Below are 15700 nucleotides of genomic sequence, written 5' to 3' on the forward strand. Positions count from 1 at the left end.
TAAAGCATTATGATTGCACTTTAATTTGGTATATCATTTGTGGCATAATGTGTTCGTCTAAAAAATGGTCAATTTGAAGGATCGGTAGAATTGTTGTTCTATGTTTGTTCTATGTGATTTGAGGTTCCCATATGGGTGCAGATAACATTGACAGTTTTCGTGCCAGGACAATCGTTTATGCATCATTTTAAAGCATTACAGTTGAACTTGTTTTGGTGTTTTGGTGTTTAATTTGTGGCATAATAAGTTTTACAAAAACAGGATAGATCGGTATATTTATTGGTACAAGTATAGAAATGCGGTAATTTAAGGCTCCGATATGGTTGCAAATATCTTTTATAGTTTTCATGTTACTACAGTCGTTTATATATCATTTTATTGCATTATAGTTGCCATTTGTTTTGGTATATATTTTATTGCATAATATATTTTTAGAAAATGGCCAATTGGATAGATCGGTAGAGTTATTTTCCCAGGTTTAAAAAGGCGGTAATTTGAAGTTCCGATATGGTTGTGAATAACTTTGACAGTTTTCATGCTATGACAGTCGTTTATGTATCATTTTAAAGCATTATGATTGCACTTTAATTTGGCAGTCGTTTATGCACCATTTTAAAGCATTAAAATTGCCATTTGTTGTGGTATATAATTCATTGCATAATGCATTTTTAGAAAATGGCCAATTGGATAGATCGGTAGAAATATTTTCCCAGGTTTAAGAAGGCGGTAGTTTGAGGTTCCGATATGGTTGTGAATAACTTTGACAGTTTTCATGCTATGAAAGTCATTTATGCATCATTTTAGATCATTATGATTGCACTTTATATTGGTATATCATTTGTGGCATAATGTGTTCGTCTAAAAAATGGTCAATTTGATGGATCGGTAGAATTGTTGTTCTATGTTTAAAAACGCTGTGATTTAAGGTTCCGATATGGCTGCAAATAACTTTAACAGTTTTCATGCCAAGACTATCGTTTATGCATCATTTTAAAGCATTACAGTTGCACTTTGTGTTGGTGTATAATTTGTGGCATAATGAGTTTTACAAAAATTGGATAGATCAGTATATTTATTGGTACAGGTTTAGAAATGCGGTAATTTAAGGCTCCGATATGGTTGCAAATATCATTTATAGTTTTTATGTTATTGCAGTCGTTTATATATCTTTCTATTGCATTATAGTTGCCATTGGTTTTGGTATATAATTTATTGCATAATATATTTTTAGAAAATGGCCAATTGGATAGATCGGTAGAGTTATTTTCCCAGGTTTAAAAAGGCGGTAATTTGAAGTTCCGAAGGTCGCTCAAAGTAATCTTCCTACCGAGAAAGCTAAAATTAAAGTTATAACATTGAGACAAGCGTTTAGGGAATATGTCGAAAAATTCGACAAAAATGATAGGGACCGTCCGACCTCCTTCGTCAACAATGGAAAGAAATGCCTATTTTAAAGGTAAATTTGTTGATGAACCTAAATAAATAATTTTAATGCATTGTATGGGCAATTAAAAAACAGATTTATTGAGGAAGAAAATCTTTTGTATTCATCAAGTCAAAAACAAGACGATGATACAAAAGAAAGGCAAAGGGAACCCACGGCTCAAATGGCACAAGGGGATCGTATTGATCTAGTGTGCCAAAAGGAGGCTACGGTGCCATTGTCACAAAAGGAATCCACGGAATTGAATAAATTTAAAAATAAGGAAGTGAGATTGACATCCTGAAAGAAAAATTTAAATTAGCCGAAAATCATTTTATTAAATATATGGGCGAATTTGCAGATAACGAATTGACCGACATTTTCTACAACTTACGTGACGAATACCAAAATATCCCGGGCATAGAAAGCTATGCCAAATCATTACCATTCCAGCTGCCCACTATAGACATACCAACTTTTAGTGTAAAAGCTATTTGAGCAGCTGATAATAGATTAGCCTGTATCAAACACTCAAAAAATGTGTATGCTAAAGTCAAAATAGTCGGGAGATGCGTCAAAGAAGATTTCAAAGTTGCCATCAAAGGATGAGAACTTTGAAGTAGCCTGGAGTATTCTAAATGAATACTACTCCGACAAAAGGGCAATAACATCAATATACTTTAAGAGTATACTTGAAGCCCCTTTAGTAACATATAACGCAAAGGGTGAAAGAAAGATGGTAAATCCTCTAGGAGTAAATCAATAGTCTTGGGAGGCAAAAAAATGCGGTAAATCCTCCCCGACAAAGCTTGCAAACGCTGGGGGCAAGTTCAAGGACAAATCCTCCAGGAAACAACTCATTCAAAATAAAATGTCCCCTGAATTGTGCAGTTGGACATATGTTACATAGATGTTCTAAATTTAGGAATTTATCTATAAATGAAAAATGGGATAAGGTACGGGAACATAAAGTATGTTTCAGATATCTTGGTGTTGGACATTCTTACAAAACGTGTCAAAGCAATTTTATTTGCAGAAGCTGTAACGGTGATCATCATACTATTCTTCACAGGGAAAAGATCCATGCAAAGACAGTAATAGTAAACGGTGATGAAGATGACGAAGCAGTACTTTCAACAGCAGTAGTGGAAGTCAAGGATGGAAACGGGCATTGGATAAAATGTCGCGCTTTATTAGATGGTGGGGCACAAGTCAACATTATTTCGAATGAATTTAGAAATAAGTTGAATATAAAAGGTTACCAAATAAATAAAAAAGTGGAAGGTTTAGAATGAAAAAAATCTTCCATGGACTAAAAGGTTGGAATAAATTGTCAAACGTACCAGGAACGCGAATGTTGTTGGGAAATTTTCCATCTAATAATATATTAGCAGATCCCAAATATAATATTCCACAAGGAGTGGATTTATTACTATCTAATCAATTTGTGTTTGATCTGATTTGCGATGGGCAAATAATTGATAAAAAGACAAACACAAAGTTACGTAACACGAAGTTAGGTTGGGTAGCATATGGACTGATGACAGCAAATGGTTCCAAACCAGAATCAAGTGTGGTCACAACAATTCAAACATCTTGTGATGAATTGTTTCAAAAGTTTTGGGAATTGAAAGAGGTTTCAAAAATGAATAATCTCACTGTTGCGGAAAAGCAATGTGAGCAACATTTTTAAGAAAACTTTAAAAGACTTACAGATGGTAAGTTTGAAGTTAAACTACCATTTAAAGATGAAAAGAATAAATTGGGTAATTCTACTATAATAGCTAAAAGAAGGTTCTTTGCTCTAGAAAGAAAAGTTTGTCCTTTTCCCACTGATGAAAATGAAGATGAAATTCTGGAAATACCAACCAGAAATATTTCAAATTCTGCTAAAAATTACAGTATGGACATTCCATCTGTAAATCATAATAATATATTAATTATTAAAAACAAAAAATCTAAAAATAATAATGATGATAATAACAATCATAATTTAAAAAAAAATATGTATAAAAATAATAAAATAAAAAATAAGAATATTTTGTATACAGTACTAACATTGTTAGCAATTATCAGTCCAGTTAGGTCTTTAGTTAAAATTAATAACTTTAAGAATGAGGCAGGGATATTCTTCGACAGGGTAGCTATGGTTGGGTTAACGAAGACATCATGGAGTATAACAGAGCATATCAACATTAGCGAGTATATAACAGCCATGAATTCCTTGAGCGAAGCAATGATGTCCCTTGGCAAGCTGGAAACTAAATGGAAATGGAAATCATACGCAAACAAAATAAAGCTGTGTTTAAAGACATAACGAAGCTGAGTGGAGCCATACAAGTGTTGGAAGGAGAAATCCATGAAACCAAAGATGAAGCTACTCGAGTTGCAGCTATAGCCAACATTCTTTCGTCATTAGAGGTACTAGAAAGAATTCAAAATGATATCATTGGGGCAATATTCAATGCTAAAGGAAATTTTCTCAATGGAATTCTTCCGATAAGAAAGTTCAAAAAACAAATTGAACTTATTAAAGTCAACCTAAACAAGAATTTGCGGCTGCCAACTGAAGATCCTGTAAAATTGGCTAAGGTGTCGAAAGTTTTCACCAGAACAACACAAGATTTCGTACTCTTCAGCATTCAGCTGCCGTTAATCAATCATGAAATCTTTGATGCATATGAAGTATACCAATATCCAATAACTCACGATGGATATTCGATAAATATTCACACCAACAGCAGATATTTCCTCATCGATAAGTGAAAGGCGCTGTATTATATTTTAGATGATGGAAACTTTGAGCATTGCCAGAAGATGAGAGATTTAACGCTATGCCATCAAGTACACCCATTGTTCAGCACCAGGTCGGTAAATAGTTGTGAAGTCAAATTATTCCTCAGGGCTAAGCAAATTCCGGATAGCTGTGAAATAGAAATTAAAAATCTTCAAAACTATTGGCGTCAAACATATACACCGAATACTTGGATTTTCTCAGTATATGAACATACACCAGCAGAAGTAACCTGTCAAGATAAAACTCAACATATTGTTTTACATTGTTCAGGACTATTAACTATGGAAGCAGATTGTCATTTGGAAGCAGCAGATCTTCATTTGTGGGCATATGATACATATGCAACAGACGTTCATTATATGTTCCCCTCTATGAATATAACATCATTTATGCCTAACATAAGTCACTTGAAGCTTAACAGTGAAGTAGAGGTGTACAAGATTCCAGACATTCCAAAAGAAACAAGAATTCTTGGTTTTCCGATATTAGCTGAGGGCCATCATCTTAATCATTACAAGATAAGGTTGATCATTATTATCATCATCAGTGTCGTCATTATTGCCTTGTTTTGGATATTGAAAAGAACGTGCCATATTTCATCAACCTATCTGCCAGCTACCATTACGCTTCCCCGTATAATATAGGGTAGAGTTAAGTTTTGCTCTGAAAAACTAGAAGCTTTCATGGCCGGCAGAATGTTCAGTCTTGTAGATTGAATTTTGATATTTAAAATAGAAAACTATGCATGTGGAATAGAAATGCATGTCTATATTTTACGGGTATAAAACTTATCATTAAATTAGAGGTTTTATGTATTTGCCCAAATCAATAAAATAAATTTAATGCTTTATGTCAGATGCTTGATCGTTAATGTTTATGTTAATGAACACACGATAAGAGCATAGACTGATGCATCAGACCATCATATGATGGTTGCAAGCATTGTAAATGTGGGTTTTTTTATGACCATACATTAAATACATAATTTATGATTAGAATGTTTTCTGATTAGAATATTCCACATGCATTGTTTTATAGTTGATAAGAATTTTATGTTAGATTTTAATATTATAAATATAAGTAAATTGTAAATAAATTTGAGAGTTCTCTATATACCCTAAAACTGAACGGTTTCGTTTTCTTTTTCTGTTGTGCTCAACAATAGTCATTTAGACATCATTTTAAAGCATTATGATTGCACTTTAATATGGTATATCATAATGTGTGTTTTTACAAATTGGTCAATTTGATAGATCGGTAGAATTATTGTTCTATGTTTAATAAACGCAGTAATCTGAGGACAGTCATTTATGCACCATTTTAAAGCATTATGATTGCCATTTGTTATACCCTACACCACTATAGTGGGGAGGGTATTATACGTTTGTGCTGATGTTTGTAACATACAAAAATATTGGTCCAATACCCACCTTAAAGTATACCGATCGATTCAGAATCATTTTTTGAGTCGATTAAGACATGTCCGTCCGTCCGTCTGTCCGGCTGGCTGGCTGTCCATGTAAACCTTGTGCGCAAGGTACAGGCCGCAATTTTCAAGATAATTTGATGAAATTTGGACCAAGCATGTTTTTTGGCACAAGGACGAAGCCTATTAAAAATCGGTGCATTATTTCACCTAGCCCCCATACAACCGTACCTCCCGATTTGAACTTTTTATGCTATAATTACGTCAAATATTCTGCAATCTCTCTAAAAATTGGCACAAATAAGTTTTATATAAGTATAAATGATACTGCAGATTTTCGTAAGGATCGGCCTATATTTGACCCTAGCCCCCATACAAACCCCCCTTCAAAAAATGACTTAAACGTCTAAAATTGACTTGTAACCATTTGTATCGCAATGAAACTCAACAAAACTAACTGTTATTTAGAAATATATCCTTTTCCCAAATTTACCGAGGATCGGCCCATATTTGACCTATATAAAGCCTCATTTAGAAATTTTAGTTTTTTATCAATAAATGGCTTAAATATTTTGGAATTATGGTAATATTCAACATAAAAGTTTCTTTACAAAAAATAAAAATTTTATAAAAGTAAAAATTGTAAAAATATACTCATGGTGTAGGGTATCATATGGTCGGCCATGCCCGAATATACTTTCCTACTTGTTTTGGTATATAATTTATTGCATAATGTTTTTTTAGAAAATGGCCAATTGGATAGATCGGTAGTATTATTTTCCAGGTTTAAAAAGTCGGTAATTTGAGGTTCCGATATGGTTGTGAACAGAGCTTCGAATTAATCAATTCAATTTGAGCTTAATTCACCAAAATCTGAATTCAGAAATATAAAGTTTAATATTCTAATCCTTTTTTTTAATTCCCAGGAATTAATTCAATAGCTTAATAGTAGTAGACTGAATGAAAAATATTTCCTTTGCAGCAAGAGTGTTGTATCTCAAAAACTAAAATTTCAACTTAAAAAGTTTATAAATTTTTATGTTTTTTATCTCTATATAAAAAGTTTTTGCGTATAAGTTTTAAATAACCTAGTTTACAGTTGATATTTGTAAGTTTGTATAATATGAATGATAATTCTGACTAATAATAATCTCAAGTTGTTGGCACAAGAAAATTTTTCTATTTTTTAGTTATAACAATATTGCTGCTAATAAAGATACATAATATTTATGTACAATATACATACATACATACATACATACATACATACATACATACATACATACATACATACATACATACATACATACATACATACATACATACATACATACTATGTGACCATAAGTTTATGATCATAAAACATAACAGGTCCATTGAAGTTTGCCCAGAACAGAATCAGCCACGGAACGCCTTTTGTGGTGCTAAGTTTTCCTTCTAAAACCTTCTGAAAACTTTAACTGATTAATCATAGTATTTAAGTATTTTATTGCATTTACTGCAGTAAAGAAAGTTTTCTATAAGTTTTCATTATCATTCCATTCATATCCAATACATAATACATTTTAAAATTTAAATTAGAAAAAAATAAATTATAATTTATTTAACAAATATTAAAACATGTGTATATTAGGATTATTCAAAAAATGTTTAATTTGAAAATAGTTCTGAAATAATACATATGTATATCAGTTGTTATATTTGGTTAGCTTTTGCCTAGGAACCACATAATTTTTATCATCGATGGATTCATCAGATGAAAATTCTAATTCACTCATGATAGCAATTAAGTATTTTGGAAATATATTTTTTAATTTGAAATTTCAAATTTGAAATATGTATAATTCTGTTTATACTTATATGTTCAAACTTTTTTCGAATGGAAATTATATTTGGAAAATAATATTGAAATTTTCCAAAATCTTTATAATTTTTTAAAAAACTTTATAAATAATCTGTTTCGAGTAAGATTTGTCATTTATGTAAATTTAAATAGGGGCTATATTTATTTTAGTTAAATTTTATCAATAATATAGGGCTTGTTTTATGTTTAATCATTAGGTGAAATTAAAATACAAAATTGTAAAATACAAAATAAAATTTCTAAACACAAAAGCCCCCTAATGCATATACATTTTTATTTTAAAAATTTTCTTTAATCCCCTACAAAAAGAATGAAGAAAAAACGATTAAAGCTATTTTGTAATAGATTGGAATTCGAAAAAATTTAAATCATTCAGTAAGGAATTAAGCATTTAAAGAATGAATTATACAAGTAATGAATTCAACATTTTTAAAGTCCTAAAGAATTCAGCTTATGAATTAATTCGAATGAATGATATTATAGAATGGTGAAGTATAAATTTAAATTTGATTTAAAAAATTGAATTAAGGCTTAACAATTTTAAACCATTGGTTGTGAATAACTTTGACAGTTTTCATGCTATGACAGTCATTTATGCATCATTTTAGAGCATTATGATTGCACTTTATATTGGTATATCATTTGTGGCATAATGTGTTCGTCTAAAAAATGGTCAATTTGAAGGATCGGTAGAATTGTTGTTCTATGTTTAAAAACGCTGTGATTTGAGGTTCCCATATGGTTGCAAATAACATTGACAGTTTTCATGCCAGGACAATCGTTTATGCATCATTTTAAAGCATTACAGTTGCACTTTGTTTTGGTGTATAATTTGTGGCATAATGAGTTTTTACAAAAATAGGATAGATAGGTATATTTATTGGTTTTAGAAATGCGTAATTTAAGACTCCAATATGGTTGCAAATATCTTTTATAGTTTTCATGTTATTGCAGTAGTTTATATATCATTTTATTGCATTATAGTTGCCATTTGTTTTGGTATATAATTTATTGCATAATATATTTTTAGAAAATGGCCAATTGGATAGATCGGTAGAATTACTTTCACAGCTTTAAAAACGCGGTAATTTGAGGTTCCAATATGGCTGCAAATAACATTGACAGTTTTCACGCTATGACAGTCATTTATGAATCATTTTAAAGCATTATTGATTGCACTTTAATATGGTATATCATTTGTAGCATAAATTTTTTTTTTTAGAAATTGGTCAATTTGATAGATCGGTAGAATTATTGTTCTATGTTTAATAATCGCAGTTATCTGAGGTTCCAATATGGTTGCAATTAACTTTGGCAGTTTTCGTGCTAGGACAGTCGTTTATGCACCATTTTAAAGCATTAAAATTGCCATTTGTTTTGGTATATAATTTAGTGCATAATGTGGTTTTAGAAAATGGCCAATTGGATAGATCGGTAGAATTATTTTCCCAGGTTTAAAAAGGCGGTAATTTGAAGTTCCGATATGGCTGCAAATGACATTGACAGTTTTCACGCTATGACAGTCATTTAGGCATCATTTTAAAGCATTATGATTGCACTTTGTTATGGTATATCATTTGTAGCATAATGTGTTTTTTACAAATTGGTCAATTTGGTAGATCGGTAGAATTATTGTTCTATGTTTAATAAACGCAGTAATCTGAGGTTCCGATATGGTTGCAATTACCTTTAGCAGTTTTCGTGCTATGACAGTCGTTTATGCACCATTTTAAAGCATTAAAATTGCCATTTGTTTTGGTATATAATTTATTGCATAATATATTTTTAGAAAATGGCCAATTGGATAGATGGGTAGAATTATTTTCCCAGGTTTAAAAAGGCGGTAGTTTGAAGTTCCGATATGGCTGCAAATAACATTGACAGTTTTCACGCTATGACAGTCATTTATGCATCATTTTAAAGCATTATGATTGCACTTTAATTTGGTATATCATTTGTAGCATAATGTGTGTTTTTACAAATTGGTCAGTTTGATAGATCGGCAGAATTATTGTTCTATGTTTAAAAACGCAGTAATCTGAGGTTCCGATATGGTTGCAATTAACTTTGGTAGTTTTCGTGCTAGGACAGTCGTTTATGCACCATTTTAAAGCATTAAAATTGCCATTTGTTTTGGTATATAATTTGTTGCATAATGTATTTTTAGAAAATGGCCAATTGGATAGATCGATAGTATTATTTTCCCAGGTTTAAAAAGGCGGTTATTTGAAGTTCCGATATGGTTGTGAAAAACTTTGACAGTTTTCATGCTATGACAGTCATTTATGCATCATTTTAAGGCATTATGATTGCACTTTAATTTGGTATATCATTTGTGGCATAATGTGTTCGTCTAAAATTGTTTTGGTATATAATTTATTGCATAATGTATTTTTAGAAAATGGCCAATTGGATAGATCGGTAGAATTATTTTCCCAGGTTTAAAAAGGCGGTAATTTGAAGTTCCGATATGGTTGTGAATAACTTTGACAGTTTTCATGCTATGACAGTCATTTATGCATCATTTTAGAGCATTATGATTGCACTTTATATTGGTATATCATTTGTGGCATAATGTGTTCGTCTAAAAAATGGTCAATTTGAAGGATCGGTAGAATTGTTGTTCTATGTTTAAAAACGCTGTGATTTGAGGTTCCCATATGGTTGCAAATAACATTGACAGTTTTTATGCCAGGACAATCGTTTATACATCATTTTAAAGCATTACAGTTGCACTTTGTTTTGGTGTATAATTTGTGGCATAATGAGTTTTTAAAAAAAATAGGATAGATCGGTATATTTATTGGTACAGGTTTAGAAATGCGGTAATTTAAGGCTCCGATATGGTTGCAAATATCATTTATAGTTTTCATATTATTGCAGTCGTTTATATATCTTTTTATTGCATTATAGTTGCGATTTGTTTTGGTATATAATTTATTGCAAAATATATGTTTAGAAAATGGCCAATTGGATAGATCGGTAGAATTATTTTCACAGCTTTCAAAACGCGGTAGTTTGAGGTTCCGATATGGCTGCAAATAACATTGACAGTTTTCACGCTATGACAGTCATTTATGAATCATTTTAAAGCATTATGATTGCACTTCAATATGGTATATCATTTGTAGCATAATGTGTATTTTTAAAAATTATTCAATTTGATAGATCGGTATAATTATTGTTTTATGTATAATAAAGGTAGTAATCTGAGGTTCCGCTATGATTGCAATTAACTTTGGCAGTTTTTGTGCTAGAACAGTCGTTTATGCACCATTTTAATGCATTAAAATTGCCATTTGTTTTGGTATATAATTCATTGCATAATGTATTTTTAGAAAATGGCCAATTGGATAGATCGGTAGAATTATTTTCCCAGGTTTAAGAAGGCGGTAGTTTGAGGTTCCGATATGGTTGTGAATAACTTTGACAGTTTTCATGCTATGACAGTCATTTATGCATCATTTTAAAGCATTATGATTGCACTTTAATATGGTATATCATTTGTGGCATAATGTGTTCGTCTAAAAAAATGGTCAATTTGAAGGATCGGTAGAATTGTTGTTCTATGCTTAAAAACGCTGTGATTTGAGGTTCCCGTATGGCTGCAAATAACATTGACAGTTTTCATGCCAGGACAATCGTTTATGCATCATTTTAAAGCATTACAGTTGAACTTTGTTTTGGTGTATAATTTGTGGCATAATGAGTTTTACAAAAATAGGATAGATCGGTATATTTATTGGTACAGGTTTAGAAATGCGGTAATTTAAGGCTCCGATATGGTTGCAAATATCTTTTATAGTTTTCATGTTATTGCAGTTGTTTATATATATTTTTATTGCATTATAGTTGCCATTTGTTTTTGTATATAATTTATTGCATAATATATTTTTAGAAAATGGCCAATTGTATAGATCGGTAGAATTATTTTCACAGCTTTAAAAACGCGGTAGTTTGAGGTTCCAATATGGCTGCAAATAACTTTAACAGTTTTCATGCTATGACAGTCATTTATGCATCATTTTAAAGCATTATGATTGCACTTTAATATGGTATATCATTTGTAGCATAATGTGTATTTTTAGAAATTGGTAAATTTGATAGATCGGTAGAATTATTGTTCTATGTTTAATAAACGCAGTAATCTGAGGTTCCCATATGGTTGCTGTTCAATCTTGTATATTGAATTTTTTATATTTAAAATAGAAAACTATGCATGTGGAATAGAAATGCGTGTTTAGATTATACGGGTAATAAAACGTATCAATAAATAAGAAGTTTTATGTATTTGCCCAAAATCAATAAAATAGTTTCAATGTTTAATGCGTTATGTCAGATGCTTGATCGTAAATGTTTATGTTGAAACGAACACACATCAACGAAATGCACAAGCATTGTTAGTGTGGGTTGTTTTCTGACAATACATTAAATACATACTTTATGATCAGAATGTTTTCTGACTAATATTCCACATGCATCGTTTTATAGTTGATAAGAATTTTAGGCTAGTTTTAATATTATAAATATAAGTAAAATTTTAAATAAAATTGAGTTCTCTATATACCCTTAAACCCCTTTTCATATACCCTTACCCTTTCTCACGCGCCGTATATAAACAAAATATTAATATAAAATTCCTTAAAAAAGGAAAATATTAAGAAAAGAGTGAAAATTTTTATAAAAAAATTTAAAAATCTGTATCTATTATAAAAAACAGGAGAGATTAGGGACTGAGATTGTCTCATGTTATAACACTTTGAGCAAGGTCGCTCAAAGTAATCTTCCTACCGAGAAAGCTAAAATTAAAGTTATAACATTGAGACAAGCGTTTAGGGAATATGTCGAAAAATTCGACAAAAATGATAGGGACCTCCGACCGACCTCCTTCGTCAACAATGGAAAGAAATGCCTATTTAAAGGTAAATTTGTTGATGAACCTAAATAAATAATTTTAATGCATTGTATGGGCAATTAAAAAACAGATTTATTGAGGAAGAAAATCTTTTGTATTCATCAAGTCAAAAACAAGACGATGATACAAAAGAAAGGCAAAGGGAACCCACGGCTCAAATGGCACAAGGGGATCGTATTGATCTAGTGTGCCAAAAGGAGGCTACGGTGCCATTGTCACAAAAGGAATCCACGGAATTGAATAAATTTAAAAATAAGGAAGTGAGATTGACATCCTGAAAGAAAAATTTAAATTAGCCGAAAATCATTTTATTAAAATATATGGGCGAATTTGCAGATAACGAATTGACCGACATTTTCTACAACTTACGTGACGAATACCAAAATATCCCGGGCATAGAAAGCTATGCCAAATCATTACCATTCCAGCTGCCCACTATAGACATACCAACTTTTAGTGTAAAAGCTATTTGAGCAGCTGATAATAGATTAGCCTGTATCAAACACTCAAAAAATGTGTATGCTAAAGTCAAAATAGTCGGGAGATGCGTCAAAGAAGATTTCAAAGTTGCCATCAAAGGATGAGAACTTTGAAGTAGCCTGGAGTATTCTAAATGAATACTACTCCGACAAAAGGGCAATAACATCAATATACTTTAAGAGTATACTTGAAGCCCCTTTAGTAACATATAACGCAAAGGGTGAAAGAAAGATGGTAAATCCTCTAGGAGTAAATCAATAGTCTTGGGAGGCAAAAAAATGCGGTAAATCCTCCCCGACAAAGCTTGCAAACGCTGGGGGCAAGTTCAAGGACAAATCCTCCAGGAAACAACTCATTCAAAATAAAATGTCCCCTGAATTGTGCAGTTGGACATATGTTACATAGATGTTCTAAATTTAGGAATTTATCTATAAATGAAAAATGGGATAAGGTACGGGAACATAAAGTATGTTTCAGATATCTTGGTGTTGGACATTCTTACAAAACGTGTCAAAGCAATTTTATTTGCAGAAGCTGTAACGGTGATCATCATACTATTCTTCACAGGGAAAAGATCCATGCAAAGACAGTAATAGTAAACGGTGATGAAGATGACGAAGCAGTACTTTCAACAGCAGTAGTGGAAGTCAAGGATGGAAACGGGCATTGGATAAAATGTCGCGCTTTATTAGATGGTGGGGCACAAGTCAACATTATTTCGAATGAATTTAGAAATAAGTTGAATATAAAAGGTTACCAAATAAATAAAAAAGTGGAAGGTTTAGAATGAAAAAAATCTTCCATGGACTAAAAGGTTGGAATAAATTGTCAAACGTACCAGGAACGCGAATGTTGTTGGGAAATTTTTTCCATCTAATAATATATTAGCAGATCCCAAATATAATATTCCACAAGGAGTGGATTTATTACTATCTAATCAATTTGTGTTTGATCTGATTTGCGATGGGCAAATAATTGATAAAAAGACAAACACAAAGCTACGTAACACGAAGTTAGGTTGGGTAGCATATGGACTGATGACAGCAAATGGTTCCAAACCAGAATCAAGTGTGGTCACAACAATTCAAACATCTTGTGATGAATTGTTACAAAAGTTTTGGGAATTGGAAGAGGTTCCAAAAATGAATAATCTCACAGTTGCGGAAAAGCAATGTGAGCAACAATTTGAAGAAAATTTTAAAAGACTTACAGATGGTAAGTTTGAAGTTAAACTTCCATTTAAAGATGAACAGAATAAATTGGATAATTCTACCATAATAGCTAAAAGAATGTTCTTTGCTCTAGAAAGAAAATTAGGGAAAAACAAAGAACTTAGATTGGAATATAATGAATTTCTTAAAAAATATTTGGAAATGGGTCATATGGAATTGATAAATAATAATTCGTTTATGAATAGTGGGTATTATTTACCACATCATTGTGTACTTAGGCCAGAGAGTACAACAACTAAGTTAAGAGTTGTATTTGATGCGTCTTGTAAGACAACAACTAATGTTTCGCTAAATGATATCTTACATACTGGTCCTAGGTTGCAAGAAGATCTTTATTAAGATTTAGAAAACATCATTATGTTTTTTCAGCTGACATTTAAAAAATGTATAGACAAATCTGGATTTCTGAAGCTGACAGAAAATATCAGTTAATATTTTGGCGCTGGAATCCAGATGAAACTATTAAAACATATGCTCTTAAGACTGTTACATATGGAACAGCTTCGGCTCCATATTTAGCAGTAAAATGTTTACAAAAAATTGCAGATTGTAAAGAAGACAATTTTCCAATTGAATCAGACATAATTAGGAATGATTTTTACATGGACGATTTGATGACTGGAGGAGATTGTATAGAATCATTAAAACGAGTTAGAGAAAATATTGACAATATATTGATGGATTTCGGTATGCCTTAAGGAAATGGTGTACTAATGAAAAAGTATTGCTCCAAGGTATTGATCCCAGTTATATAGAAAATGATTTAAATAATTTGAAGTCTGTTAAAACATTGGGGATTGTATGGAACCCAAAAACAGACAGATTTAGTTTGAAATGTAAATTGGAATTTCAGAATAAAATTTCAAAACGCACAATTTTAAGCGAAGTTGCTAAGTTATTTGACCCACTAGGTTTAATAGGACCGGTAACGGTAAAAACAAAGATGCTGCTCCAAGATTTATGGAAGTTAAAACTTGATTGGAACGATAAAATTCCAGAGCAAATGACTGAAAATTGGCTTAAAATTAAAGATAATTTCAAATTTCTGAATGAAGTAAACGTTCCAAGACATATTATTTGTGTCAAACCAACACAAATAAAACTTCATGGATTTTGTGATGCATCCATGAAGGCATATGGGGCAGCTGTCTATGTAAAGTCCATAGACAGTAATGGGATAGTTTACTGTCATTTAGTTGCATCTAAATCAAGAATAGGTCCTATTAAAATTATTTCACTGCCAAGATTGGAATTATGTGCAGGTGTGTTATTAGTTGAGCTAATAAAAGTAGTAATCGATAGCTTGAAGATAAAATTCAATAATGTTTTCTACTACAGTGATTCATCAATAGTTTTGAGCTGGCTTAGATTAGATCCGGCACGTTTGCAGATATTTGTTTCAAATAGAGTAAGCTTTATACAGGAAAATAGTAAAATAAATAGATGAAAACATGTCAGCTCAGAAGATAATCCAGCAGATCTTATTTCAAGGGGATTATTGGTTAAAGAAAAAGTACAAAATAAAATTTGGTTTAATGGTCCTAAATTATTATTAAAGAAAGA

General features: G+C 31.3%; 1 protein-coding gene across 1 annotated transcript; it reads left to right on the plus strand.

Annotated features, from left to right (window-relative positions):
- Window positions 1-13942: 13942 nt before the first annotated feature.
- LOC124420603 lies at window positions 13943-14476 on the plus strand. The gene has a single exon (XM_046954063.1). It carries the CDS (start codon window positions 13943-13945, stop codon window positions 14474-14476), a length of 534 nt encoding a protein of 177 aa, XP_046810019.1.
- Window positions 14477-15700: the final 1224 nt, after the last annotated feature.

This window comes from Lucilia cuprina, chromosome 6 (assembly GCF_022045245.1).
Source record: "Lucilia cuprina isolate Lc7/37 chromosome 6, ASM2204524v1, whole genome shotgun sequence".
Taxonomy (NCBI): Eukaryota; Metazoa; Arthropoda; class Insecta; order Diptera; family Calliphoridae; genus Lucilia; species Lucilia cuprina.